Source organism: Mirounga leonina, unplaced genomic scaffold, assembly GCF_011800145.1.
Source record: "Mirounga leonina isolate KUSES-001 unplaced genomic scaffold, KU_Mleo_1.0 Mir_169, whole genome shotgun sequence".
Classification (NCBI taxonomy): domain Eukaryota; kingdom Metazoa; phylum Chordata; class Mammalia; order Carnivora; family Phocidae; genus Mirounga; species Mirounga leonina.
The window spans coordinates 17,845,887-17,873,419 of NW_023270431.1; the positions used below are offsets into that span (position 1 = coordinate 17,845,887).

The window sequence follows — 27,533 nt, forward strand, 5'->3', positions numbered from 1 at the left end:
CATGCTTACTCTTTCTCTGTCTCTGTCTCACATAAATAAATGAAATCTTTAAAAAAATAAAAAATAAAAAAATTTGATAAGACTGATATCTAAGAGTTTCCTGCCTTTTTTTTTGGCAGTGCAGAAATATTAATCAATTAATACATAGTATATTCATTATTTATAATATTATATAATGTATACTGCTATTTATTACAATAATATGCCTTTTAATGGTATTCTATCATATTATATTTTTATTAAAATATAAAAATAAAACATGCAGTAAGTAAACAAGTGAATAATAACAAGAGTACCAACAGTACTGTCTTTTTTTTAAAAGGAATGTTATGACTTCAGGTCTTACATTTAGGTCTTTAAATCATTTTGAGTTTATTTTTGTGCATGGTGTAAGAAAGTGGTCCAGTTTCATTCTTTTGCTTATAGCTGTTCAGTTTTCTCAGTGCCATTTATTGACCATGTAAGTGTGGGATTTTTTTTCTGGGCTCTCTGTCCTGTTCCTTTTATCTACCTGTCTTGTTTTGTGCCAGTACCATACCATTTTGATTAGTATAGGTTTGTAGTATAGTTCAGAATCAGAGAGCATGATTCCTCCAGCTTTGGTCTTCTTTCTCAAGATTGCTTTGGCTATTTGGAGTCTTTTGTGTTCCACACAAATTTTAGAATTCTTCTAGTTTTGTGAAAAATGCCCTTGGTATTTTGATAGAGATTGCATTGAATCTGCAGATTTTGGAGGGTAGTATGGACATTTTAACAATATTAATTCTTCCAACCCATAAACATTGTATATCTTTCTACTTACTTGTTTCTTCCTCAGTTTCTTCAGTATTTTATAGTTTTCTGAGTACAGGTCTTTTACCTACTTGATTAAATTTATTTCAAGGTATTTTATTCTTTTTGATGCAATTGTGATTGGGATTGTTTTCTTAATTTTTCTCTTTTCTTTAAAAAGATTTTATTTATTTACTTGAGAGAGAGAGTGGGAGAGAGAGCGACACACACAAGTGGGGGGAGGGGCAAAGGAAGAGGGAGAAGCAGACTCCCTGCTGAACAGGGAGCCTGATGTGGGGCTCCATCTCAGGACCTTGTGATCATGACCTGAGCCAAAAGGCAGATGCTTAACCAACTGAGCCACAGGCACCCCTTAATTTCTCTTTCTGATAGCTCATTTTTACTGTATAGAAATGCAGCTGATTTCTGTGTATTAATTTTGTGTTCTGCAACATTACTGAATTCTTTATTAGTTTGAATGGTTTTTATTGGGGTATCTATGGTTTTTAAAAAAGTATTATGTCATCTGCAAATAGTGACAGTTTTAATTCTTCCTTACCAATGTGGGTCCCCTTCCTTCCTTTCTCCCCTTCCTTCCCTGCCCTTCCTTCCTTTCCATCCTTTTGGTTCCTTCCTTTCCTCCTCTTCCTACTCCTTCTTCTTCTTCTTCTTCTTCTTTTGTCTGATTGCTGATTCTGCTTGTTGAATAAATGTGGTGAGAATGGGCATCCTTGTTCTCATCCTGATCTTAGAGGTAAAGATTTCAGCTTTTTATTACTGAGTATGATTTTAGTTGTGGGTTTGTCATATATGGCCTTTATTATGTTGAGGTATGTTCCCCTCTGTAGCCACTTTTTTGAGAGTTTTTATCACAAATGGATGCTAAATTTTGTCAAATGTTTTTTCCTGCATCTGTTGTGCAACATATAATTTTATCCTTCATTTTGTTAATATGGTACATTATATTGATCCATTTGCAGATATTGAATCATCCTTGCATCTTGGAATAAATCCCACATGATCATGGTGTATGATTCAACTGTATTGTTGAACTCGGTGTGCTAATATTTTGTTGAGAATTTTTTCATTTATGTTCATCAGTGATACTGGCCTATAATTTGCTTTTTCTGTGATGTCCTTGTCTGGTTTTGGTATGAGGGGAATGCTGGCCTCAGAGAATATATTTGGAAGCATTCCTTTGTCTTCAGTTTTTTGGAATGGTTTGAGAAGGATAGGTGTTAACTCTTCTTTTAATGTTTTGTAGAATTCACCTGTGACGTTTGGTTTTTGGGGAGTTTTTTGATTACTGATTTAATTACATTACTAGTAATCAGTCTGTTTAGGTTTTCTATTTATTCCTGGCCTATCTTGGAAGATTGTATGTTTATAGGAATTTATCCACTTATTCTAGAGTATCCAATGTGTTGGCTTATAATTGTTCGTAGTACTCTCATAATATATTTGTATTTCTGTGATATTGGTTGTAACTTCGCTTTCATTTTTGATTTTATTTATTTGGGCTCTCTTTTTTTTTTTTTCCCTTGAAGAGTCTGGCTTAAGGTTTATCAGTTTTCTTTATGTTTTTAAAAAACCAGCTCTTAGTTTCACTGATCATTTCTATTTTCTTAGTCTCTATTTCCACTGTGATCTTTATGATTTTCTTCCTTCTAACTTTGGGCTTTTTTTTTGTTCTTCTGTTTCTAATTCCTTTAGGTATACATTAGATTGTTTATTTGACATTTAAGGTGGGCCTATATCACTATAAACTTCCTCTCTTAGAACTGCTTTTGTTGTATCCCATCAATTTTAGAACATTGTATTTTTGTTTTCGTTTGCCTCAAGATATTTTTGTTTTCCTTTTATTTCTTTGTTGACCCATTGGCTCTTTAGTAGCATGTTGTTTAGACTCCGCAACTTTGTGTTTTTCCTTTTTAAAAATTGATTTCTAGTTTCATATTATTGTGGTCAGAAAAGATTCTTGTGATTTCAGTTTTTTTTAATTTATTGTGAGTTGTTTTGTGGCCTAATACGTGATCTATTCTAGCAAATGTTCCATGTGCACTTGAAAAGAATATTTATTCTTCTGGTTTTGGATAGAATGTCCTGCATATATCTATTAAGTCCACATGGTCTAATGTGTTGTTTAGGCCACTGTTTCCATATTGATTTTCTGTCTGGATGATCTATGATGTAAGTGGATGTTAAAGTCTTCTACTATTATTGCATTACTGTCAATTTCTCCTTTTAAGTCTGTTAATATATGCTTGACATATTTTGGTGTCCCTATGTTTGGGTACATATTTACAAAGATAAAACTATCTTCTTGTTGGATTGACTCCTTTATGTTATGTAATGCCTTCTTCATCTCTTATTACAGTCTGTTTTAAAGTCTATTTCTTCTGATATAAATATTGCTACGGCAGCTTTCTTTTTGTTTTTATTTGCATGGAACATCGTTTTCTATCTCTTCACTTTCAGTCTGTATGTGTCTTTAGGTTTGAAGTGAGACTCTTGTAGGCGGCATATAGATGGGTCTTGTTTTTTTATTTTTTATCCATTCAGCCAGCCAGCCTATGTCTTTTGATTGTAGTACTTAGTCCATTTACATTTAAAGTAATTATTCATAGATAGACACTTACCTGCGTTTTATTGTTTTCTGGCTGTTTTTAGTTCTTCTCTGTTCCTTTCTTCTCTTTCTATCTTGTGATTTGATGACTTCTTTGGTGTTATATTTGGCTTCCTTTCATTATTTTTTTGTGTATATACTATAATAGATTTTTGCTTTGTGGTCACCATGAGTTCATATATAACACCCTATCTATATATGTATACATTTTAAGTTGATAGTCACTTAAACTTAAACACCCTCTAAAAGCACAACATTTTTACCCTTACACAACATTTTATGTTTTTGACATCATTTTGGACATCACTTTTTTGTGTATCCCTTATGTAGTTCTTGTAGATATACTTAACTGACTGAGCCACTGAGATGCGCGTGAAGATGTACTTGATTTTATTAGTTTTGTACTTCAATTTTCATACTAGCTTTGTAAGTGGTTGATTCACTACTTTTACTGTATGTTTTCTTTTACCACTAAGATTTATTTTCTTTACTTTTGTTATGGCCATTTATTTATTTAATTGAAGTATAATTAATACACTGTTATATTATTTTTGGGTGTATGATATAATGATTCAACAAATTTATACATTGCCAAAGATACACATTTATACATTACAAATTTATACATACATTGCCAAGCACTTGTCAAGATAAGTGTACTCTGGATCCCCTTTATTTCATATATGTACACACACATATACATACATACCACATCTTCTATATCCATTCCTTTATTGATAGACACTTGGGTTGCTTCCATATTTTTGGCTATTGTAAATAATGCTGCAATATACATAGGAGTGGATATATCTTTTCAAATGATTGCTTTCATTTTTGGGAGGTAGATACCCAGTAGTAGAATTACTAGATCATATGGTAATTCTATTTTTCATTTTTTGAGAAACCTCCATTCTACTTTCCACAGTGGCTGCACCAATTTGCATTCATTGCACCAACAGTATATGGGGTTTCCTTTTTCTCCACATCCTTGCCAATGCTTATTATCTCTTGTGATTTTAATTTTCACCATTCTTACAGGTGTGGGGTGATATCTTATTATAGTTTTGATCTGCATTTCCCTGATGATGAATGATGTGGAGCATCTTTTCATGTGTCTGTTGGCCATTTGTATGTCTTCTTTGGAAAAGTATCTATTCAGGTCCTCTGCCAATTTTTTAAAGATTTATTTGAGAGAGAGAGAGCCAGAGTGTGTGTGAATTGGAGGGGTGAGGGCAGAGGGAGAGAATCTCCAAGCAGACTCCCCGTTGAGTGCAGAGCTGAGAGCTCCATCCCAGGACCCTGAGATCATGACCTGAATTGAAATCAAGAGTTGACTGCTTAACCCACTGAGAGCCACCCAGGTACCCCCCTTCTGCCCATTTTTAATCATATTGTTTGTGGGGTTTTTTGGTGTTGAGTTATGTAAGTTCTTTATATGTTTTGCATATTAACCCCTTATTGGATATATCATTTACAAATATCTTCTCCCATCCAGTAGGTTGCCTTTTAATTTTGTTCATGGTTTCCTTCACTGTGCAAAAACTTTTTATTTTGGTTTAGTCCCAATAGTTTAGTTTTGCTTTCATTTCTTTTGCCTGAGGAGACATACCTAGAAAAATGTTTCTACAGCTGATGTCAAAGAGATTACTGCCTATGTTTTCTTCTATGAATTTTATGGTTCCAGGTCTCACATTTAGGTCCTTAATCTATTTTGGGTTTATTTTTATGTATAGTATAAGAAAGTGGTTCTGTTTCATTCTTTTGCAGGTAGCTATCCAGTGTTTCCAGCACCATTTGTTGAAGAGACTGTTTTTTTTTCCCCACTGTATATTCTTGCCTCTTTTGTCATAGATTAATTGATCATATACACATGGGTTTATTTCTAGGCTCTCTATTCTGTTCCATTGATCTGTGTATCTATTCTCCCAAGTTTGATGAACATCTTTATGACCATTGCTCTGAACTCTTTATCAGGTAGATTGCTTATTTCTATTTTCTTTAGTTGTTTTTCTGAGATTTTGTCTCATTATTTGCTTTGGAACTTATTTTTCCGGTGTTTCATTTTGCCAGATTCTGTTTCTGTGTGTGAAGTGTATCAGTTTCATCTCCTGATCCTGAAAGAGTAGCTTTATGTAGAAAGTGTCCTGTGGAACCCAGAAGCACAATTCCCCCTCCAGATCACCAGAGCCAGGTGCTCCAGGGGTGACCCCTATGTTGGCTCTGTGAGTCCTCTTGTTGTGGTTAGCTGCAGCTGCTCCACATGCACTGGTGAGTGGGACAGGTCCTCCTCATGTAGAGTCTCTTTGGGAAGGTGTTTGTCCAGCCTGAGGTGCCTACTGGGTGCATCAGGGTGTGGGTGCTGGTTCCAGTCATGGCTATGGTCTGGGGGTTTGGCAAGGCGGGAGCCACTTGGGTTAGCACCAGATCCAAACAAAACTGCCTACCGGGTGGGTGGTGGGTCAAGAGCCAGTGCTAGATCTGGATGAGACTGCCTACTGGGTATAGTGGGATGGGAATTGCTTTGTGGGGAGGGTTATAGTCTTTGCTGAGGTCATCCATTGTTTATGGCAGGGTGAGAGATATTTTGGAGGGGCATCTGTTGGGTGGGTGTGTTAGGAGGGACAGGTCTGCAAGAGAGCAATGGGGAGGAATGAGTGGAGCTGGCAAAGCAGATGGAGAATGTCAGACATGGCACCTACCAGTGTTGGGCCAGCTAAGGAGAAGGAGAGTAAGAAAAATAGAGCATGCCTGCACTTCCATTTCTGGAGGGTTCCTACAGATCCTTGCTTCTCTGACACATGCCCTAAAATTGGTTAATAAATCTCTTTCATATATGGCCCAGGACCTTTTCAGACGGCTGCCTCTGTGCTCGGTCTTAGAGTGAGTGAGTTTGTATGGAGGCCCTTTAAGAGTGGAGTTTCAGTTTACTGTAGCCATCTGCTTCTCCTGTAGTTAAGTCCAGCTGATTTTCAGAGCCAGATGTGATGGGGTCTTGTTTTCCCAGTGCAGATCCCCAGGGTGGAGTTGCCCAATGTAAGGCTTAAACCCCTTGCTCCCCAAGAGGGGCCTCCAGTTTATGATATGCCTCCCACTTTTGGGTTGCTGTGCTAGGGGTGTGGGTCCTGACTAGATCATATCTTTGCCCTTTTTACTCATCTCAATGTGGCTTTTCCTTTATATCTTTAGTTGTGAAAAAGCTGTTCTAGTCTTTAGGTTCATTCTGAGTTTTTCTATATACAGTTGTAGTTTTGGTGTGTCTGTGGAAAGAGATCAGTTTCTTCCTACTCTGACATCTTGATCTTCAGCTCAGATATGGATTTTAATCTGGTGGTAACACTAATTACCTAAGTGAACTTTAGTAGTCTTCTCATATTTCTGGGTCTATATTCCTTATCTGTGATATGAAGTTATATATAAATAATATAAACTGACATATGGTAAGTTTCAAGTGAGAAGCAAAAATTAGCTGGGCATACTAAGTATATTTAGAGGGAATAGAGTTCACCATGGCCTTGATCAGTTGGGAGAATTTTTTTATGCTAAGGCTATTATTTCTCATTTAGACTCTTAATGATAGCCTTCTGATAGTTCATTCTACTAGATCCTAGACAAAGGTTGCTGAACAAGGTGACTCTGGTCTCTAAACTTATGAAACTTATTCTTTTCTGGGAAATAAATGATTGAATACTTAACAGTAAATAGTTTCATGCTTTTCAGCTGTAAAATATGCATTAGTAAGAAGGCCCATTAAACATGACACTTCCCCATCATTACGTAAAAGAGGTCAGGAGAGCCTCCAACAAGAACTGTCATGTAAACTGAGACCAAGGGTGAGTAGGTAGTCACCAAGGTGAGATGATATTAGTTTGTGAGAAAGCCCAAAGAATTTGAGGTTTTTGAAACCATGATATAAATTCAGTAAAGCCTGGAATGCTGGATTTGAGGGATAGAATGCTAAGAAAAAAGGCTTGAGATGAATGTCAAGATCCTGTATGACATATTGGTCACTTGAGAGTTGCTCAGAATTTTTGTTGAACTTAGGGAATACTGGAGAAAATATCATCTTAAAGAGGAATATAAGAAAGGTTTAAGTGAAGAAATACATATTTGCAAATTGTGTTTTGTTTTTTAAATTGACTAAATGTTTTAGCTTAGTCCCATTATTTATGATGGTATGGTAGGAACATTTCCTTATAATATGTGACATTTTGGAGTTGGCCTGGAGCAACTAGAGTATTAATCTTCTAGATAAAACTAGAAATTCCAGTTCTTATCAACATGGGTCCAATACTATGTCAAGAGAATGTTCATCAAAGTTTAATCTTTTGGATAGGATGAATTCAAAATTGTTTCCTTGTCACTCAGTTTCATGAGTTTGGGTTAGTTTACAGAATGTTCTCAGGCACTCTATTTTTAAGAATTTTATGCGGTACAGTATATTACTTAGTTTTTGGAGTATTTTGTTCATCTCACAAAACATTTCCTAATGCAAAATGGTTTATGTTCCTCTGGCCATATGGACCTCTGCTCCATTTCATATGTACTTGAGTCTCTTGTACATTTCTTGGGTTTACTAAGTACTCAATAGATAGTTGATAAAAGTGATGATGATGAAGTGAAAGAGTATGTCTGGTGTTTCTCACATCAGTAGCTTACTTATCTGGGATTGGGGCCGTAGGCAAAACTATTCATTTAATAGGTTTCTCTTACAGTTGTTTTATGGAATTCCTTTGAGTACATCATCTATTTCTCCATAAACAAGATGACTAGTGTATTATTGCTCTTATAATAGAGGGTATAGGAGATAATTGCCACTGACCCCAGAGTCAGATCAACCTACCTCTTCCTGATTATTGTCAGTTTGGCTCCCCTGTTTAAAAGAGAAAGGACCCTTTCCCTAGTAATAATGTGAAATCTTGTAGGGGCTTCCATACTTCCTTATGTCCACAGTTTGCGCCTCTAAGACGCAAAGCGAAAGTCATCAAAATTTATAACTATATCTTAGAGCATATTAGGTATGGAGATTTATTAATATTCTGTATCATTTTATGAGGTTTCAATATATCTAGTCTAATAAAAATAAATTTACTGGAAGTTTGAATTTACCTGAAAACCCAACCAAATATGGGGGCTGTATAAAATTGTCATATCATTCTGGTCACTTCAAGATGAAAATGTCAAATCAGTAGGTTTCTTATATTTAACTTCAAAGATGTTTTAGCAACTTATATAGCTTTTAAAATGCCTTTTAATTCCATCTGATGTTCCTTTCCTTAGCCATTCTTCAATTCCAGTGGCCATAATACATCAACTTTTCTGTATCGGGAGCACCAACTGATTTATTTTATTGTGTGTAGATGATTCTTCTTGTTCATAGGTATTTTTCCCTTATATTTGAGTGTATTCTTTCAGATTAGTTATTTACATATTATTAATTATAAGATTATATATATAACCAATATGAAAAGAATATGCTTAACTACTTCAAATATATTTTATTTTATATATATAAAATCTGTCCTATTTGGTTTCCATTGAAATATTTTTTGCTTAAATACTTGAGGCTCCTGAATCACTATGATTTCATTTCAGTAGTAATTTTTATTCTTTTCCATAACATCAGGATTTCAGGATTATCGCTGTGACTTTGCCAGTGCTTCAACTCTGCTCTAGTAATTTCTTTTGTAACAATCTGATAAGAAAGCACAAAGTTATTTTATTATTTATTGCTTTTGGACCATTGGATTTATAATCACAGGACCTTAGCTACTCCCTCTCCAATGTACTCCAATGTACTTTGTAGGTACTATTTTTTTGTTTGTGTACTCTGAGTTGTCCATTTTTATCGACATTCTGAGCCATTTACTAACTGTGGCATAATACATATTACTAACTAGTTATTTTAAATTTCTCATTTATTTATTCTCATTTTGCTAATCCATTTAATTATTCATTTTTAAAATAATCAATATTCAGGAAGATTGTGGGAGTGAAAATACATGGTTTTGGTCTTCAAGGATTTTAGATTATATGGAAAAACAGTTACACAAAGAGAAACTTACACTGTAGTAAAATAAAGTAAGATAATTACTGTTTGTGAAGTATGTACAGATTTCAAGGGCACATGAGAATAAGAGCATGTACATCTTTTGGGGATGAGTTTAGGAAGGTTCTATAAGACATCACATTTAGGCTAAGCCATAAGTGATGACTAGGAGACTTTTTCCAGGACCAAAAAAGTGAGAAAATTCCAGTAAGAAAAGAATAGCATGAAATGTAGAGAGGCGAGAGGATGAGGTGAGTTTGAGCATTACCAGTATATCAGAGTAATGTAGAGCAGGGATGGGGTACTGCAGAAGAAGAAGTAGGACAGACAGATGAGATCAAGCCAGGAAGTGTCTTACATGCAGTGAAAAGGATATCTTGAAAGGCAGCAGTTATTTTACTGTGTTTTCTTGAACATTTTACCTTAGAATGTTAGAGTATATTCAGTGGCAAAGAGGTTCTAGCACCAAAAAAATGAGAGAAAGACTGGGTTAAAAATAACTCAGCAATACCTTATTTCATGTCTTCTCCAATTTTCACATCATGAATCTAAAAGGAATATAGAAAATAGCTCCACTCTATAATCATGACTCTCTTTTTAGAGGCTTTCTGTGAGCCTACAATCTAAATTAGATTCATAGCACTTCTCATAACATAGTTATATATTTATTTTATATTTTGTTTATTTTCTGTTTTTCACATTAGGTTATAATAACCCTGAAGACATGGGCTATGTTTATTTTGATTCACCTTTATACTCAGAATCTGGTAGAATGTTAATGTATGTATTATGAAGAAATAAGTGCACATTTATAGCAAATATTTTGGGAGAATTTTCCAAGTCATAAGATGAACCAATGAGGAATTTTGAGTAAAGGATGGAAAAATCAGATTTGTATTTTAGGCAGATCCCTGAGGCTGCATTGTGGAAGTTAATGGAGAGGACAAGGGACCCCAGTCCAGTTGAGAGATGAAATAGGTAGCGAATAGAAAAACTGATAGATTTGAAGATGGTTTAGGAAGTTTAATGTGTTGGTTCTCTATTGCTGTTGTAACAAATTACCTTCAGTTTGGTAGCTTAAAAAACAAAAATTTATTCTTATCATTTTGTAAGTTAGAAATGGGACATGGATCTCTTTAGGCTAAAATCAAGGTGCTAGGAACTGGGTGGCTCAGTCGGCTAAGCGTCTGCCATCAGCTAGGATCATGAACTCAGGGTCCTGGGATGGAGTACCGCATCGGGCTCCTTGTTCAGTGGCGAGTGTGCTTCTTCTTCTGACTGATGTTCCCCCTGCTTGTGCACTCTCTCTCTCTGACAAATAAATAAAATCTTAAAAAAAAAAAAAAGACTTATAAAATCAAGGTGTCAGTGGGACTGTGTTCCTTTCTGGAGGCTGTAGGGAAGAATCCCATTTCCTTGCCCTTTCCAGCTTCTGGAGGCTGCCCACATTCTTTGGCTCATGGCTGCCTTCCTCCATCTTCAAGTCAGCAAGGTTGTATTTCTCTGTGCCTTTCTTCTGTAGTCACAACCTCCTCTGACTCTCTCTTCTACTTTTAAGGACCTTTATTGATTATTACATTGGGATAATTACATATTGGATAATCTAGGATAGTCTCTCTACCTTAAGGTCAGATTGTTCTCAATCTAATTCATTCTACAGCCTTAATTTCCCTTGCTATGTAACATAGCATATTCACACGTTTCTGGGATTAGGACATGAACAACTTTGGTGGGTGGGAGGGTCATTATTCTGCTTGCAATATATGGTTTGCAAAATGATAGATGAGCAGTGAGGGATGAGTCAAGGATTGAATGCAGATTCCTAATTTGTGTACTTGGGCAGATGCTGGTGACAGTAACTCAAATCAGGAAATCAGGAGGTGGTATCTGTTCATGGGAAAATAATCAAGTCAAGTCAAATGTGGACTTATTAAGTTTGAGGGGTATTGGAGGAAGTAATTAAGAAGATATGGCTACCATCTGACCAGTGAGCTGGCCCTGGGTAATCAAGGCTTCTCACCAAGTCCACTGTCCTTGGAATGTACAGTTTTGCCCACTGTTCTTACAGTGGGAGCTGTTCCAAGGACATAGTCTAAAGAGAGTAAGATGTTGTTGAGACCATCTGAACGGTACATGTGAGTGGACCCAGTTGAGGCTTCTACAAACTTAAGATCTGGCAGGCAGGTGTGGAGGTACACTCATCTTGTGGCTGCCTAAGACAAGGCTTTTATGTATGTTCCATTGTTTATTAAAACCTGCCACCTACCAATCTGAAATGGTTTCCCTCTCTTTCTTTGGTATGTCCTTGCCTTCCATGTACAGAGGCCAGTTTGTGAACAGATAAGGGACCTCTGAACTGTGATGCATAAAAGAGACTTATGCTGGAGATACTGTTTTGAAGATTGTTAACATTGAAATATTAGTTGAAACCCTCAAACTGGTAAGTTTTTTCTGAAAAGCTTGAAGACAGAAAACAAGAAGTAACAGATTCCCGAAGAATGTACAATTGTGCATTATTCAGAATATGGCAGTTTGGGATTATATGATCAAATAATGTCATTGAGGTCCTCAGAAACTATCTGCATTGACAAATCAATGGTTTTAAGTTTTGAAAACTCTTCTCATTCTTGGTTGATAAAAATAAGGGCCGCACTACAGAGTTGTCTGAAACGAAAACAATCTGTCCAACCAATTGTGGACTCTATGCCTAAAAGTTTAGATTCTTTCCAAAATCATGCAGCATGGCCACAAATGTTATTCTCTGTCCTTATTTGAAACCATATAAAATTCAGTGGTTGGGATTTGTTTTACTCACATGGAAGAAACTTTCTTGGGAAAACAACAACAACAACAACACATGCTACTTTGTAATTAATGAGAATCTACACATAAAACCAGTTTTCTTCCCAAAAAATAAAAATTAGTCTTTCCAAAATTTAACCAATAAAAGATAGGCTATAACTATGGAGACTCTAATATGCCTTGTAAATAGTGTTTGAAATGGCTTAAAAACAAAAATTATTCTTCTCATTTTATAAGTTAGAAATGGGACATGGATCTCTTTAGGCTAATGGAATGCCAGAGTTATAATAAGTTGGTAATATATGTATTTTCTTCTTTTAGAAAAAAATTTCTTTTTTAGAAGGAGAAAACTTCTTATTGTTTCTTCAGCACTATTCAAAGTTAGGAGCTTTAAAATGGGTAGGTAAAATTGTGAATTCCTTACATGGAAATAGACCTAGAGGATTGAAAAGCGAAACAGGGTTACTCCTTTCCAGTAATTTAGTACTTTCCTAGAAATCTTTGATCTATAATTTAGTCTCTTGAATGTGTTTACGTTCAAGGAAAGAGATTCCTTGGGGAGACAAATCATCAGTGAATAAATTATCCTTATTTATAGATTAGTCTCCTGTATGTCTGATTAGCAGGAATCAGTCTCCTAAAATATGATCATTCCTCTTTGGAAGGATAAAAATTGAGCTTCTCAGTCATGGCAGCTGAGGATAGAGTTTGGATCCTGATGACCTCACCAAAAGAAATTTCTCAACATTTTAAATTTCTTACCATAATTCATGTCTTGGGTAATCAATAAATTAAAATTGATCAGTGTCTTATAAAAACCTGCATCCGCTTTCTTACTTTTAATTATGCTGTGTTGGATAAAATAGTTTCCATTTGCCTAAATGTTAAAATGCCATTATCATTTTTATTGCATTTATTTTATTGCACAAGATCCTGATGATAAACACTTTCACAAAAGCACTTAATGACTTGCCTTCCCTTCAGGATAATGATGATAATGCCTATTTGTTGTTGTTGTTTTGTTTTTTTCTTTTATTTCTGCCAACAATAAAATGTCCATCTGTCATTCTTTTCTATATACTGAAACCATGCTGCTCTTGGCTTGGGTCACATTTGTAAATGTTTCATTTATGAACCATTCCTCCTCCTTACTTGTCTGCAGTGTAGAAATATGCCACAAAAGATCAGCTGTCTTACAGTTCATGTACCTCTAAATCTGGCATCACATTTGCCCTGTCATTTCCTCAGTAGTTTCAGTAGGAAGTTGTCCTACATAATTCTCATGACTTTATTTATCAAATAATTATGCTAAAAGATGTTTTATGTGTAAATGATATGACAACTAGTTGTCTTTATATTTTGTCTTCATATTTTTCCTGCCCATTTCTCTCATTACAGGCTATTTTCTTCCACAGGCAATATTACTTTACTAAAATCTCAGTATAATTCAATTTAGTGATTCAGGAGACAGCACACATTTCTTAGGCAGCCAAGGATGGTGAAATTATGGTAAAAGGGTTAAAAATTACATTTTATTTAAATTATTCTTTTGCAGCATCTCTCCAGAAATATGCATTATTGTATGAACAGATTATCAAGTTTTATGACATGACAATCATGTTTCATAAGTAGCTGACTGTTAAATCTAAGTGTTCATGGACGGTTTAGTTAGCTGCTGTAGAGAAGAATCTTCAATTGACAATTTGGCTGTGTCTTTTTTAGAGACTAAAGCTAGAGTATGGATGATATTTCTGGAAGTAGCTGGAGAGAGTGGATGGGGAAATCTAAGGGAAAAAAAAGCCACTGTTCTTAGTTTTCTCTTAGAAGACTCTTGGTTGTTTTGTTTTGTTTTGTTTGAAGACACTTGGGGTAGATTAACAAGAGAAACTCAAAGGGCAAAGAAGAGACAATCATGACCCATGACACAATAAGCAAACTTTTGTTTGTTACTCTTGTTTTTACATACTAAGTCATGCATGCTATCCTGGAAGAATGGCTAAAAAGATCAGAGTCTGTCGAGAGCCAGGTTGGGATGGATACTAAAAATTAGAGAATAACTTGGTTAAGGGCGGAGCAAATCCCGAGAATTGGTAGAATAAGAATTATGACTTGGCTAAGTTTACATAGGCACACAGTATAATCTAAACAGAGGGTAATTTCTTTGGATGATAGAAGTTGGAGTTTTAGGAGTTCTTTTTCAATACAGTCTATGAGGAATTGCTTATGTGGTGTGATATTAGCTATACCATGAAAGAGTCCCAAGTTCACTGTTACCCAAAGGGTGCTGTAATCAATTCAAATTTAAGTTGGATAAATAAATAATGCAGGAAGGGATAAGAGGAAATGAGTATTCATAAACACATTTGTGTGCTATTTTAGTGAAAATGTTTTCTTGATATGATGAGTGTTTTCAGTGGGGCAGCAGATAAGGGATCATTTGAACACTGTGCACTGTGAGAGATGGTGATAGATGCACAGAGTTTGGACTGAGAGCAAGCAGTCTAAGGGCACTCTTTGATGAAAGGCTTGGGGCCAGGTGGAGCAGAGAAAAGGACCCCAAAAGTTATAGAAAGTATTTGTCTTCTAACAATCCATTCTGAGCTCAGAACAAATGCCTACTTTGATTTTATTTTTTCCAAAGACCACTTTGTCCCTTAACTACCTCTTAGAGAGGTCATATGTGAGTAGCCTTTGACCTTCTCCCTTAAAAAGTAAGCACAATGGCCACTTAAATTTTGTCCAGTGCCTACCTTCCAACTAATCCTGCACTGCTTTTTCAGTAGTTGGTTAAGAATATTTTTTCCCAAGACATGAATTTGTTCCCATGCCCATTCATCTATTCATCTTTTCGTTCATTCATTCATTTATTCATGCACATGAATGAAAAAATGACATCAGGTACTCTTTGAGGCTACACATAGTATCTCATAAACTTTCTATATCCTGAAATAGCTAATATAGCATCTTAAATATAACAGACTAAATAAATGTTGAAATAATGTCAACATGTCTTAAAGTAAAATCAAGTAACATTTTTGTGACGACACATGTCCTAATGAAGGAAGTTAAAAATGATTTCCGTTATGTCCATGTAAGTGTAATGGAGGAAAAAAAAAAAACAAAACAATATTGCAAAGGGAAAAATTCCCTTCCATTTTCCAGGGTAAAAAAGAAGTCTTTCCTTTACTCATATACTTTTCTCTTAGATTCTAGTGAAACTCATTATTTCTTTCTTAGTGCAAGACCATTATTATTTCCTTTTAGAGTAACGGTTTCATAATTTTTTTAGACTGTTGTTCCATCATGTAGAAATGGTTTTACATTGAGATGGCCATTATATTGTAGATAGGACTAGATAAGACTTTCAAATAAGTAGTCACAATCTGTTTTTACCGAACTATAAAAACAATATTTAAATGCATTTCAAACCTTGAGTTTCATAATATTCTTCCAAAAAAAAAATAGGAAGTGTCCAAAGTCATGGAAGACAAGTGAGGAATATAAGAAAAGAAGGCACTAGAAAGGAAGGAAGCATCTCTAATGCTGTGTAAGGGATGGGAAGAAGGACCAATGGTTTGGGCTAATTGGGGAATATGTATGTTGTGAGTTCCTGTGACAGATGAAAAAAAATCACATTTATTAAATGTATGACTAGCAAATCTAAAACCAAAGCCAAATAGTCTTTCCTACCTATTTAATCTCTGTGTAATTGAAACAAATGGAAATAATACAGGTCCTACACAAAACTACTTAGTTTATAGATCAAAGTGCTGAGGATGCCAAAATGAAAGAATTATATTTGCTCTTAAATAGGAACATGCCAAATTTCTTTTCCTTTTTTTTTAATCTATAGAAATAATTGAACAGTTTGATGAGGAAAGCATGACTTGTGAGGTGACTCATTGATAAGTCTTACTGACCTTGCTCAGGAGCCTAGGGGTGCACCTGTCATTTGGTGACTTTATCATGGACCAGATCCACATCTGGGTTCTCCTTGGGTCTATGGGGTAAGCTTGCCTGTCTTAATGGCAGGCTTTAAAAATGATTTAAGATGAAGCAAATAAAGCTGTGTCAAGCAGGATAACAGTATAGAGGCTCTTTGAGGAAAATAGGACGATGTGGAAGTGAGGATGAACACTAATAGTTATATTTTTAATCAACCTTTATTGATAAGGTTTTCAGTAGCAGTTCTTTTTTTCTTTTTTTCTTTTTTTAAGATTTTTTATTTATTTATCTGAGAGAGAGAATGGGAGACAGAGAGCATGAGAGGGGGAGGATCAGAGGGAGAAGCAGACTCCCCGCTGAGCAGGGAGTCCGATGCGGGACTCGATCCCGGGACTCCAGGATCATGACCTGAGCCGAAGGCAGTTGCTTAACCAACTGAGCCACCCAGGCACCCCTTCAGTAGCAGTTCTTAACTCCAAGTATAACTTGCCTTCTAAATAGGAAACTAGCTTGATTTTTTTGTTTTTTTTTCTCTATTTAAGTGATAATGAAGGAAAAGAATTTCTGGGTATTATAGCTTATTTTTCCATCAGAACTGAGAAAGAGTGATCTGTTTTCTCCAGAAGGAACAGAGGCAGAGAGGTTTGAACCTGCTTTCTGAAAAAGATATCATTTTTAAAAAATATTTTATTTATTTATTTGAGAGAGAGAAAGCACAAGCAGGGAGAGCAGCAGGCAGAGGGAGAGACAAGCAGACTCCCCGCTGAGCAGGGAGCCTGATGCAGGGCTCGATCCTGGGACCCTGAGATCATGACCTGAGCCAAGGCAGCCACTTAACTGACTGAAGCACCCAGGTGCCCACGGTGTCATTTTCTAGTAGAGTAGAAAGCTGAAGGGTATGAACTCAAAAGTTCTAGCTTTGATTTTATTCTCTAAATTTGAGACAGCTGTTTAATGTCACTGTGTTCATGTTACTTTATCTTTCAAATAGGATTTTCAAACTCTACTACTCATGGGGTAGGAAAATTAATCATGAACACCATCTACATTAAAATAGGCAAGCAGGGCGCCTGGGTGGTTCAGATGGTTAAGCGTCTGCCTTCGGCTCAGGTCATGATCTCAGGGTCCTGGGATCGAGTCCTGCATCGGGCTTCCTGCTCCTTGGGAGCCTGCTTCTCCCTCTGCCTCTCTGTCTCTGTCTCTGTCTCTCATGAATAAATAAATAAAATCTTTAAAAAATAAATAAATAAATAAATAATAAATAAATAAATAAATAAATAAATAAATAAATAAAATAGGCAAACAACCACAGAACTAAGAAAGGCATGAAAAACAAAATGCTGTAAATACACCTAATGAACAAATATTGATCTCAGTTTCTAGATAAAAGTAGTTTCGCTATTTTTAAGAAGGAATGATTCTCTTTGGAAAATGTTGGCTTAAAATAATACCAAAACACATAGGGCCATACTAGAGGTAAACATAATAATCCCATGTTTACTTAAAGCAATCTGTGTTCAATTTTTTTAGGAATTAAATATTGATTCTGACTTTGTGGTGAGGGTAGATACCCATAGTTACACAGATCTGGAAATTGAAGCTGTGATTTTTGTCAATCAAAAATATGCGATTATGTCAAAACTAAATCATTTAATGTAGTAATGTGAATGTCAGTTTAAAGCAAGATCTAAACAGGATGCTATTCAAACAGATGAGTGCTAAAATATGTAGAAATAAAAAATACATATACATACACATATATATATATATATATGCATGTTTATCTATAATTAGAAGTATTCTCTGACTATATCTGGTCGTGATGTCAGAAACATTCCCTTTGTTTATTAGCTAGTTTATTTGGAGCTATGGGTGTTAGTAGGGTGTGTTACAGTCAGCGGAACATGACTAGAATTAACTATCAGAAGCCTCTACTACTATGTTGTTACTAAATAACTTAGTAACTTTACCTTTCTTGGATTTATCTGTGAAATAAAGGCTCTAAATTGAATGATTATAAGAAGAAATGCTTTGTTCTTTTTCACATGAAGTCTGTTGGAGAATATTGGTAAATCTTTGGACTCAATTGACATGCCATTAACTCGAATTTTTACAACAAAATTTTCCTAAAAGAATAACTGCTTTCTTAGTGGGTTGATTGATTTGTTTTGCTTAATTTGTCAAAATGATGTACAAATAAAATCCTGTCCTTTTTTTTATTGTGCAGTTGGGGTAAAGATGACCTATTATATACTATAGACCTAATTGTTTTTATTATTTTTTTATTTTTTAAAGATTTTATTTATTTATTTTATTTTATTTTATTTATTTGACAGAGAGAGACACAGCGAGAGAGGGAACACAAGCAGGGGGAATGGGAGAGGGAAAAGCAGGCTCCCCGCTGAGCAGGGAGCCTTATGCGGGGCTTGATCCTAGGACCCTGGGATCATGACCTGAGCCTAAGGCAGAGGCTTAAGGACTGAGCCACCCAAGCGCCCCATAACCTAATTGTTTTTAAAATATCTCTTAAGCTTATTAAAAGGGATGTAGATAAAGACTTGATAAATTATTCAAGGACAAGAAATTAGCATTGAGCTTTTTAATGTTAGGTACTCATTAGTCTCATTTAATCCAGTACTATCAATCTTGTCTTTATCATTTGATATCTTCTTTTAGAACACAGTGAAATTTTCTTAAAATTTCCAAAAGAATGAGTAAAGGGAGTACTAATAAATTAAGAGACATTTTCAGAGAGAAATACAATATGCTGGATATTTATTTCTAAAAGTTAATAGGAAAATTGTATGTGGTTTAGCAAACATATTTATGCATTATGTTGCTTATTAAACAAAATAAACATATTTTCAAACCTTTATTTTGATACCACCAGCCTACTACTCCTTACACTTATTTTTGATTTATCCAATTTCTTATTGATAATATGAATAATTATATTTTGATATGCACTCCTTACATAAATAATAGGTATTAATTGTGCTATATTTAAAAGCTTGCCATTAAAGTAAAAATAAAAAAGTATTGACTTTTTACTGAAGTTTATGTCAACATAGTGGTTTCTTCCTCTTTAAGTTTACAGTATTTTTGCACTCTGGTAGGGACTAGATAACTTGTTTAAAGCCAGCAGGAGGAGCTCTCACCTTGCTGGGTTCAATGCAATTAGTGTGCCTGAAAAACCTGAATTTGTGGGGGTTTTATGTATGAAACAAATAGTAAAATTTAAACATTTGTCACGTGTAATAGTATTAAAAATCTCAAACTCCTTAGTTTTATTTTAGTATCAGTTTATCATTCACTTGTCAGGAATGCAAATTTGAAATTTTACTGTTCTTATGAATTTTTAAAAAGTATGATTGCAGTTTAAAGAGGAAAATAAACAATTTTATAAATCTTGCTTCTTGAAGCTAATAAGAAATAAGAAAATTCTAAGGATCTACAGTTTTGTAGGTATATACATATTTCCCTTTTTTGTTTATTTTGATATGAATATACTTCACAGTTTATAAATGCTAAATATTGAGAACCAAGCAGCCTAGCAGTTTTAGAAAAAAAAAATTGGAACAACTAATCAATTAATTAGTTTGCCAGTCTATGAAAAATGAATCTCTGTTGGTGGACTTTAATATTACAGATTTTTGAACACTCTGCTCCAATAAACCCCTTGATTTAAATGGTGTGATTTATATGTAGTACCAGTAAATTTTCTGTAGAATCCATTGATGAGAAAACTAGGATAAAAGATTTGGGATCAGCAAAAGAAATAGTGATGTTTCTCTGTATCTACAAAAGTAAGAGTGAAGGGAGGCAAACCAAGAAACAGACTCTGAACTACAGAGAACAAACTGATGATTACTAGAGGGGATTGGGGTAGGGGGTAGGGGAAATAGGTGATGGGGATGAAGATGTGCACTTGTGATGAGCACCAGGTGTTGTATGGAAGTGTTGAATCACTATATTATACACCTGAAACTAAAAATGCACTGTGTGTTAACTAACTTGAATTTAAATAAAAACTTTTATAAAGGGTAAGAAGAAAAACACTTAAAAAATTTAAAAGTTTTAAATGTTTTACAAAGGACATTCTAGCATCAGTCTCCTTGTTTGGAATCCAAATTTGTTTCTGATCTCAAGGAAAACTACTTAACCTTTCTGAGGCTCATTTTTCTCATCTGTTAATTGGGTATTTAAAAAAGAAACAACTTACAGGACAATGTGGAGACTATTTGGAGAAGAAAATATATGGAAAGTTCTTCCTACGGGGACTGTGAACTAGTATCATCATTTTGTCAGCCTGCAGGGAAATAATGATTATTTTAAAAGTATAAATGTGCTCCATAAGTTACATTGAACTTTTGAGTACCCAGAACTACATACTGGTCTTTAATACTTCTGAATTCTTTTCAGTAACATATACCAAAAATGAAAATAACGTTCATTTGATAATGAGATAAACTTATAGCTTTGAATATTTATTATAATGATATCTTCAGCTTTTTTATCTAAAATGTGAGATTGTTATACTGAATGAACCCAAATGCCATCAAATATTTTTGTATAATTTGTGTGTGTGTATGAGAATGAATGTATATATGTGTGTGTGTTTGTATATATGATATATATATATATACCATCCTTATTGTACTTTCTTTTATTTCCAGGCTTGTTAGAATTGTATGTTAATAGGAAATAAATGAAACTTATAAGAAACCCTTTTAAAAAGCTCTAGCCCTTTATGTGTCTTTTTTTCTCTTTAGTTGATGTTAACAGCCATTTAAAACCATTTGCTAAATATATTAATTCTTTAAGAGTAGAAAGACAGCCTAATTCAGTCATTCCTTTTTTCATTTATTATCTGAACTATTTCAATAAGAGAAATGTTACTTCATTAACTATTTTTTATTCATAAGTAGTTTATATAGAACAAGCAAAATGTTTTGTTTTCAGATTATTTACCAGTTTTTAAAATAATGCTTTCCTAGTATTCTGCAAAAGTTATCAGTAGGTATATTTTATCATTATGAATCATTATGAATGCATTAACCTTGTGTATATGATCAGATTATCCATTTTTGGCCAGTGGAAGCCTATGAAAGTTGGTTCCCAAGTCTTTTTAACATGATCCTAGTAGACATTGGTATGTAATTTTATAAAAAATAAATGGAACTTGAATCTGATCAAGCTACTAAATCTACCAATTTAAAGAAAATAAAGGAATGGGAGAGCATGTTCAATGATATCTCAATTAGAAAAACCTAGAATGTGGGACGAAATAACCTATTTTTTTTTTTTTAGTAAATTTGTTTTCAAGTAGTGAAAAAGAAATATATTAAAATATATTAAATATATATAATATATTAAAATATATTAAAACAACAATGAGATACCGTTACACACCTCTTGGAATGCCTTTAAAACCTGGACAATACCAAATCCTGCTGAGGATGTGAAGCAACTGGAAAACCATATTCTGCTAATGCCATTTTGGAATACAGTTGGACAGTTTCTCAAAAATAGGCATTCTTGGGACTCCTGGGTAGCTCACGTCATGATCACAAGTCCTGGGATGGAGTCCCACATCAGGCTTCTTGCTCAGTAGGGAGCCTGCTTCTCCCTCTGCCTGCCACTCTCCCTGCTTGTTGTGCACACTCTCTCTCTCTCTGACCAATACATAAAATCTTAAAAAAAAAAAAAATAAGTACTCTCCCTATAACCCAGGAATCCCTATTTACCATGGAGAAGTAAAAGCATAGGGTCATATAAAAATCTATACATGAAAGTTTATACTGGCTTTATTTATAACAAATGCATTATGCTATGTGAAAGAACCAGGCTCAAAAAGGCTTCATGCTATATGATTTCATTGATTTGACGTTTTGGGAAAGGCAAAAATCATAGGGACAAAAATTAGATTAGTGGTGCCAGTGGCTGAGCTGTGGAAGGGATTCAGCAAAAAGGATCACAGGGGAAATTTGGGGAGCGATGGAAATATTCCATAGCTTGATTGTAGCAGTGGTTACATGGATGTGGGGGTTTGTCACAATTTATAGAAATGTACATTTAAAGAGGGTGATTTTTTTATTGTAAGTAAATCATAACCTCAGTAAATCTAACTTAAAAGTTAATGGAGGAAATTAGATCAAAAAAACAAAGAACAGTGTCAACTCACTGCAATGAATAGCACTTATCTGGAACTTGATTTTTCTGTTCAAGTTAAGTTGAGACAATAGGGATATTTGATGACATTAAGGAATTACTACTTACAGTAATAAATTAAGATATTGTTGCTATATTAAAAGGATTCTTTATCATAGAAATATACACTGAAATTTTTATGGATGATTATTACTGGAATTTGCTTCAAAGAAATTCTGCAGTGGGAGAGAGTAGGTAAAGATATATAGATGAAGTAAGATTGACTATAAGTTGGTAATTATTGAATCTGGGTGATGAGTACATGAGGGTTCATTTTACTGTTTTCTGTATATTCTAAAATATGTTTGAGAATTTTCCACAATAAAATTTAAAGAATTACAGCTCAGTTTTACAAATGTATATTTAGTAAACTGATTTTAACAGTACTGAAAGAATATTCTACAATGAGTAGAGTTCATCTCAGAAACTGACATATGGTTTCGTACTTAAAAATTAATAAAACATAGTGATTCAAATAAGAAAAACCACAGAATCCTTACAATAGACACCAAATAGCCTACTATCAGTGGAACTTTTTAAAACTACAAATAGAAAACCCCACTTTCTTGACTATGTGAAGATCTAAAACTCATGATGAAATACCAAAGCATTGTTTCTCAGAGTATGATCCATGGTCTACTGGCATCTAGGGGACTTGGAGGTAGTAGTTAAAAATAAAGATCTGAATCATGGGCCCTACACATTTAACTCCTGGAAACACCACAAAAATCCTTCCCTTTTGATACCTATCTTTCCAACCTCATATCAATCCTGCTAGTTCCCCAAATAATCCCCACTCCTAGTTCTGACTCCAGCAACTGAAAACTGATTTAGTTGTAGCTCAGTTACTTTATTCTAAAAGTAAACCATTTGTTTCTTATCACATCTAATTGAAAGTCCCTTTGTCCTAGGTCAGCTCAAATTGCATCTCCTTTGTGAAATTCTCCCAGACCTCCGTACTAGCCCTGATGTAACTTAATCGCTAGGCTATTATATAATCTTCCATTTTAAAATTTAACAGAATATGTTCTAATCATTTGTTTTTATGTCTGCCTTTTGATCAGATTATGAGTAAGTTTTGGTCAGGAAAAAAGATGCATGGTTTTTATTTTTGCTTTTGCCTTAGCTGTCAGTATACCCGCACGTACAATAATAATGTAATCTATGCTTTAAAGATAGTAGATTTATTAAAAATGAGTTGTTTTCATACTATGCAAATCATATATAAGGACATTTAGTAACATAAAAAGGAGCTACAGAAGCTTGCTTTAACAGTTTTTCCTTCTTGGGCGCCTGGGTGGCTCAGTTGGTTGAGCGACTGCCTTTGGCTCAGGTCATGATCCTGGGGTCCTGGGATCGAGTCCCACATCGGGCTCCCGGCTCGGCAGGAGGCCTGCTTCTCCCTCTCCCACCCCCCCTGCTTGTGTTCCTGCTCTCGCTGTCTCAGTCTGTCAAATAAATAAATAAAATCTTTAAAAACAAACCCCCCCCAAAAAAAAACAGTTTTTCCTTCTTTGTTGTGGTATAGAAAGACTATATATGAAAATGGTGGGGAAAGCAAAGGTGATTATTTCATTGTTGGTCCCCAAACTGACCCCCTATTCATGCAGGACAAGAGAGACTGCAGAAAGAGGCAGACCACTCCAGATTGGTAGGTGGGAGGGCTAATAAGCAAGGAAACTTGTCTTGGACAGCTGCAAGATTCCATATCCACCCACCAGAATCTTAAAGTTTGCATAGAAGCCTTAACTTGGTTCAGTCATGTATACTATCGAGGTGGTCTCAACAACATGTTACTCTCTCAAGGCTCTGTCCTTGGAACAGCTCCCACTACCGAAACAGTAGGCAGAGCTTACATTTTGAGGATGGGGGAGGGGAGTGAGGAGTCTCCCGTTGCCTGGGTCCAGCTCAAGGGTCAACTGGCAGTCACATCATCTTGATTACCTCCATCAACATTTATCAGTTTTAAAAGCCAGCTATTAAAAATGACTGTTGGGGTCCCTGGGTGGCTCAGTCGTTAAGTGTCTGCCTTCGGCTCAGGTCGTGATCCCAGGGTCCTGGGATCGGCCCCACGTCGGGCTCCCTGCTCCGCAGGAAGCCTGCTTCTCTCTCTCCCACTCCCCCTGCTTGTGTTCCCTCTCTCGCTGTGTCTCTATCAAATAAATAAATAAAATTAAAAAAAAAATTCTAAAAATGACTGTTAATTCTGTTGCTCACTTATCTATTTTATTTAGCATTGTTAAACACAAATTACATATTTTGAAAATAAGTTATAACTACCTCATGTATTTTATCATTACTTAGTATTATTATGTTAGTATTTAGTATACACAGTTAATTTTAAAGTAAGTAATGCTGCATATTAAAACTAATGCAATGAATAATAGTAAAAGTAGTTGACATTAATGATTTAAATAATGTTTTTGCTTCAATTGAAAAATTCATGTAAGTTTTTTTTTTTTTTTTTTTAATTCCAGTTGTGTTGCTTGATACAACAGCTGTACTAGGAGAGCTAGGATGGAAAACATATCCATTAAATGGGGTAAGTTTAATTATGTTTTTAAAATTTTCATCCTTGCTAGGTTTTTAGGGTCTTACAATAATTAAAAGAACAGTGGATTTGGGCTCTAAGTAGTATTAATTTTAGCATATAACTAAAATCCCAGAGAAAAGATTAAAATACAATTAGAACTTGTAACCAATGAGAATGTTGTATAAAAATCCTTGCTTTCTTTTAAATTAGTCTGTCTTTAATATAGTGTTTATATATAGTAACATTAGACTGTCTCCTATATAAATGTTTTCTCATAAAAAAAAATTATGTGTATAAGTTCAAGACAGTTTTTTGTATATAGGTTTATTAAATTTGGTAACCTCAGTGAGTATTTGTCCATAAACTTTAGATTATCGTAAGTGGATTTTACAGATATTAACAATTTGTTTTTTATTAGAAAATATCTGTACTACAGTATGTGTTTTTTGAACTTGACAAAAAGAAATATTATGATTAGGTTTTTGTTAGCTGAGAGTTCTTGCTTTTGAAAGTCGTGTAATTTAAGGCTGTGTAATTTACAAACTACAATTTTTCAAGTACTGGTATCATTTTAGCTGTGGTTATAATTGCTTTTTAATATGGTTTAATGTATTTTGCATCATTTTGACATTGCAATGTATTTCTCTTCTTTTTTTAATTTTAAGTTAAAATGAAAGGGTGGTTTGTGAAGCTTTTTATTTAGATTTTGTCTAATTAAGCAAAATTTTCAGTAATGGAGGTACTCAGCTGTTATTCAAATCTACTTGGGTTAGCTTTTCTTCCTTTTTTTAGAAATTTTATTTTTCTCATTCATCAGATTCTAAGTTGATATTTTTACATTGCTTTTTCCATTACATCTGCAAATTTAAATCTAACAGAAGTTGACTGAAAAATGTTTTATTTTTTAGAATCATTCAAATATTGTTTGAATTTGACCTTTTATAGCAACAGTTACTCATTTAACATGTGTGTTTTCAACTATAAATTTCTATGAAAAGTTAAATCTTCCTTTTTTCAACAGGCTATTTTTTCTTTAGATTTGTTTGTTTTATAGACTGATTTTATTTTTTTCTGAAATTTTCATTTTATTCTCATAAAGTTCTCATCAAACCATTTCTGAAAATCTTTGAAACTATCTTTATATATTCATCTTATTTTCATTAAACATCAATATTTATTGACTGTATTAAGCATGTCAAATTTATTACAGTTACTTTCAAGAACGAACGCAACATTTTTTTTTAAATTTTCTTCCAAGATATATACGTTTCCTTTCTCGGTATACAAAGTAATTTATAAGAACTTATAAAGTTTATAAGCGCTACTTTTCCATTGTTCAAAAAAAAATGACCAAAAATATGAGTGATTATATTATCACTGGCTTCATGTAGTCATAGCCAAAGAATCGTGTGAGGAACAGAAGGAGTTACATCCCTGCTCCAGTGTTGTATTTGTCTTGACCAGGCTGCATTTCAAAGCAGACTGGTGAGGAGGAGACACAGGGACTTACAGAGTTACAAATATATTTACTGCTATTGTTCTCTTACTGATCTTGTCATAGGTGTTGTGAAAGGGAGATTTTTTTTTTCCCCTACTATTTCTGGTTTATTACTTAGAGAAGGGGCGGAATTGTTTGAAAAGTAACGCTTGCCCCAAAGTTTTCTATTTGCAGACTCTGCGCTAAAAATTTTATCTTATTTTCACAATAGCTTGATGAGGTATATCTTAGTTCTGTTTCCCAGTTAGAGAAACTTCACCTTAAAGAGAGTAAGGAACACAAAATACCAAGAAGTTATAGGTTAAGTAGTGAGTGATGGGATTTAATTCGAACTTAGTTATTTCTGATTAAAGCCTGCGTCTTAATCATGGCACTTTTAACAGAGAGGAGCATTGGAAACTTCATGAAAGGCCAATTATTTATGTTGATATTTGCATAATTGATTCAGATTTCTTTTCTCCCTTTGATAAACATAGTACTTGACTGAGATGAACATTTTGGACACCAGCCACGGATTTACAGGAGGAAAGGTGAAAGAAGAAAGGAGAATACAGGAGAAAATAAGTAGGGTAGATTAAGGTGAAAAAGGAAGAGATGGTTAATACTTACCACGCATTTACCATATGCGAGGCTTTGTTAAAAGCAGTTTACTCACATGAGTCCTAGAAATCAAGAATAATTTTACCCCATTGAAAGATATGGAAATCAAGACTCAGGTACATTAAATAACCTTTACAAGGTCACAGAGCTAGGAATTAGTGCAGCAAAAATTCTAAGCCAAGTAGATACTTATCTTTAACACACATGTGTGCTTTTTATTTCCTGTAAGATTCTACCATATAAATGTAAAGACCAGTGACCAATATGTATAAACTACAGAGGGAAAAATCACACAGGGATTCAGACATTAAGACATAAATTGAACACTTAGTTACCTTGGAATGTCACTGTTGGAATGAGCTATATTACTTTTAGATTATCCCTCAAAAAATAGTGCATACATAGCATGTGAAAGCAATAGGAATACTTGAAAATGAGAACATACGGACATAGTTTATTTTTTTATTATTGTTTTTATTCTTATGTTCATAGTTTATAATAG

At 34.4% G+C, this 27,533-nt stretch overlaps 1 protein-coding gene across 1 annotated transcript in view; it reads left to right on the plus strand.

Moving 5' to 3' along the window:
* Positions 1–27,533, plus strand: part of EPHA6 (EPH receptor A6) — an 833,709-nt gene that overhangs the window by 48,034 nt on the left and 758,142 nt on the right. The window contains exon 2 of the mRNA XM_035015180.1: positions 24,878–24,942. Coding sequence (XP_034871071.1) covers positions 24,878–24,942 — 65 coding nt within the window. The remainder of the gene's footprint in view (positions 1–24,877; positions 24,943–27,533) is intronic.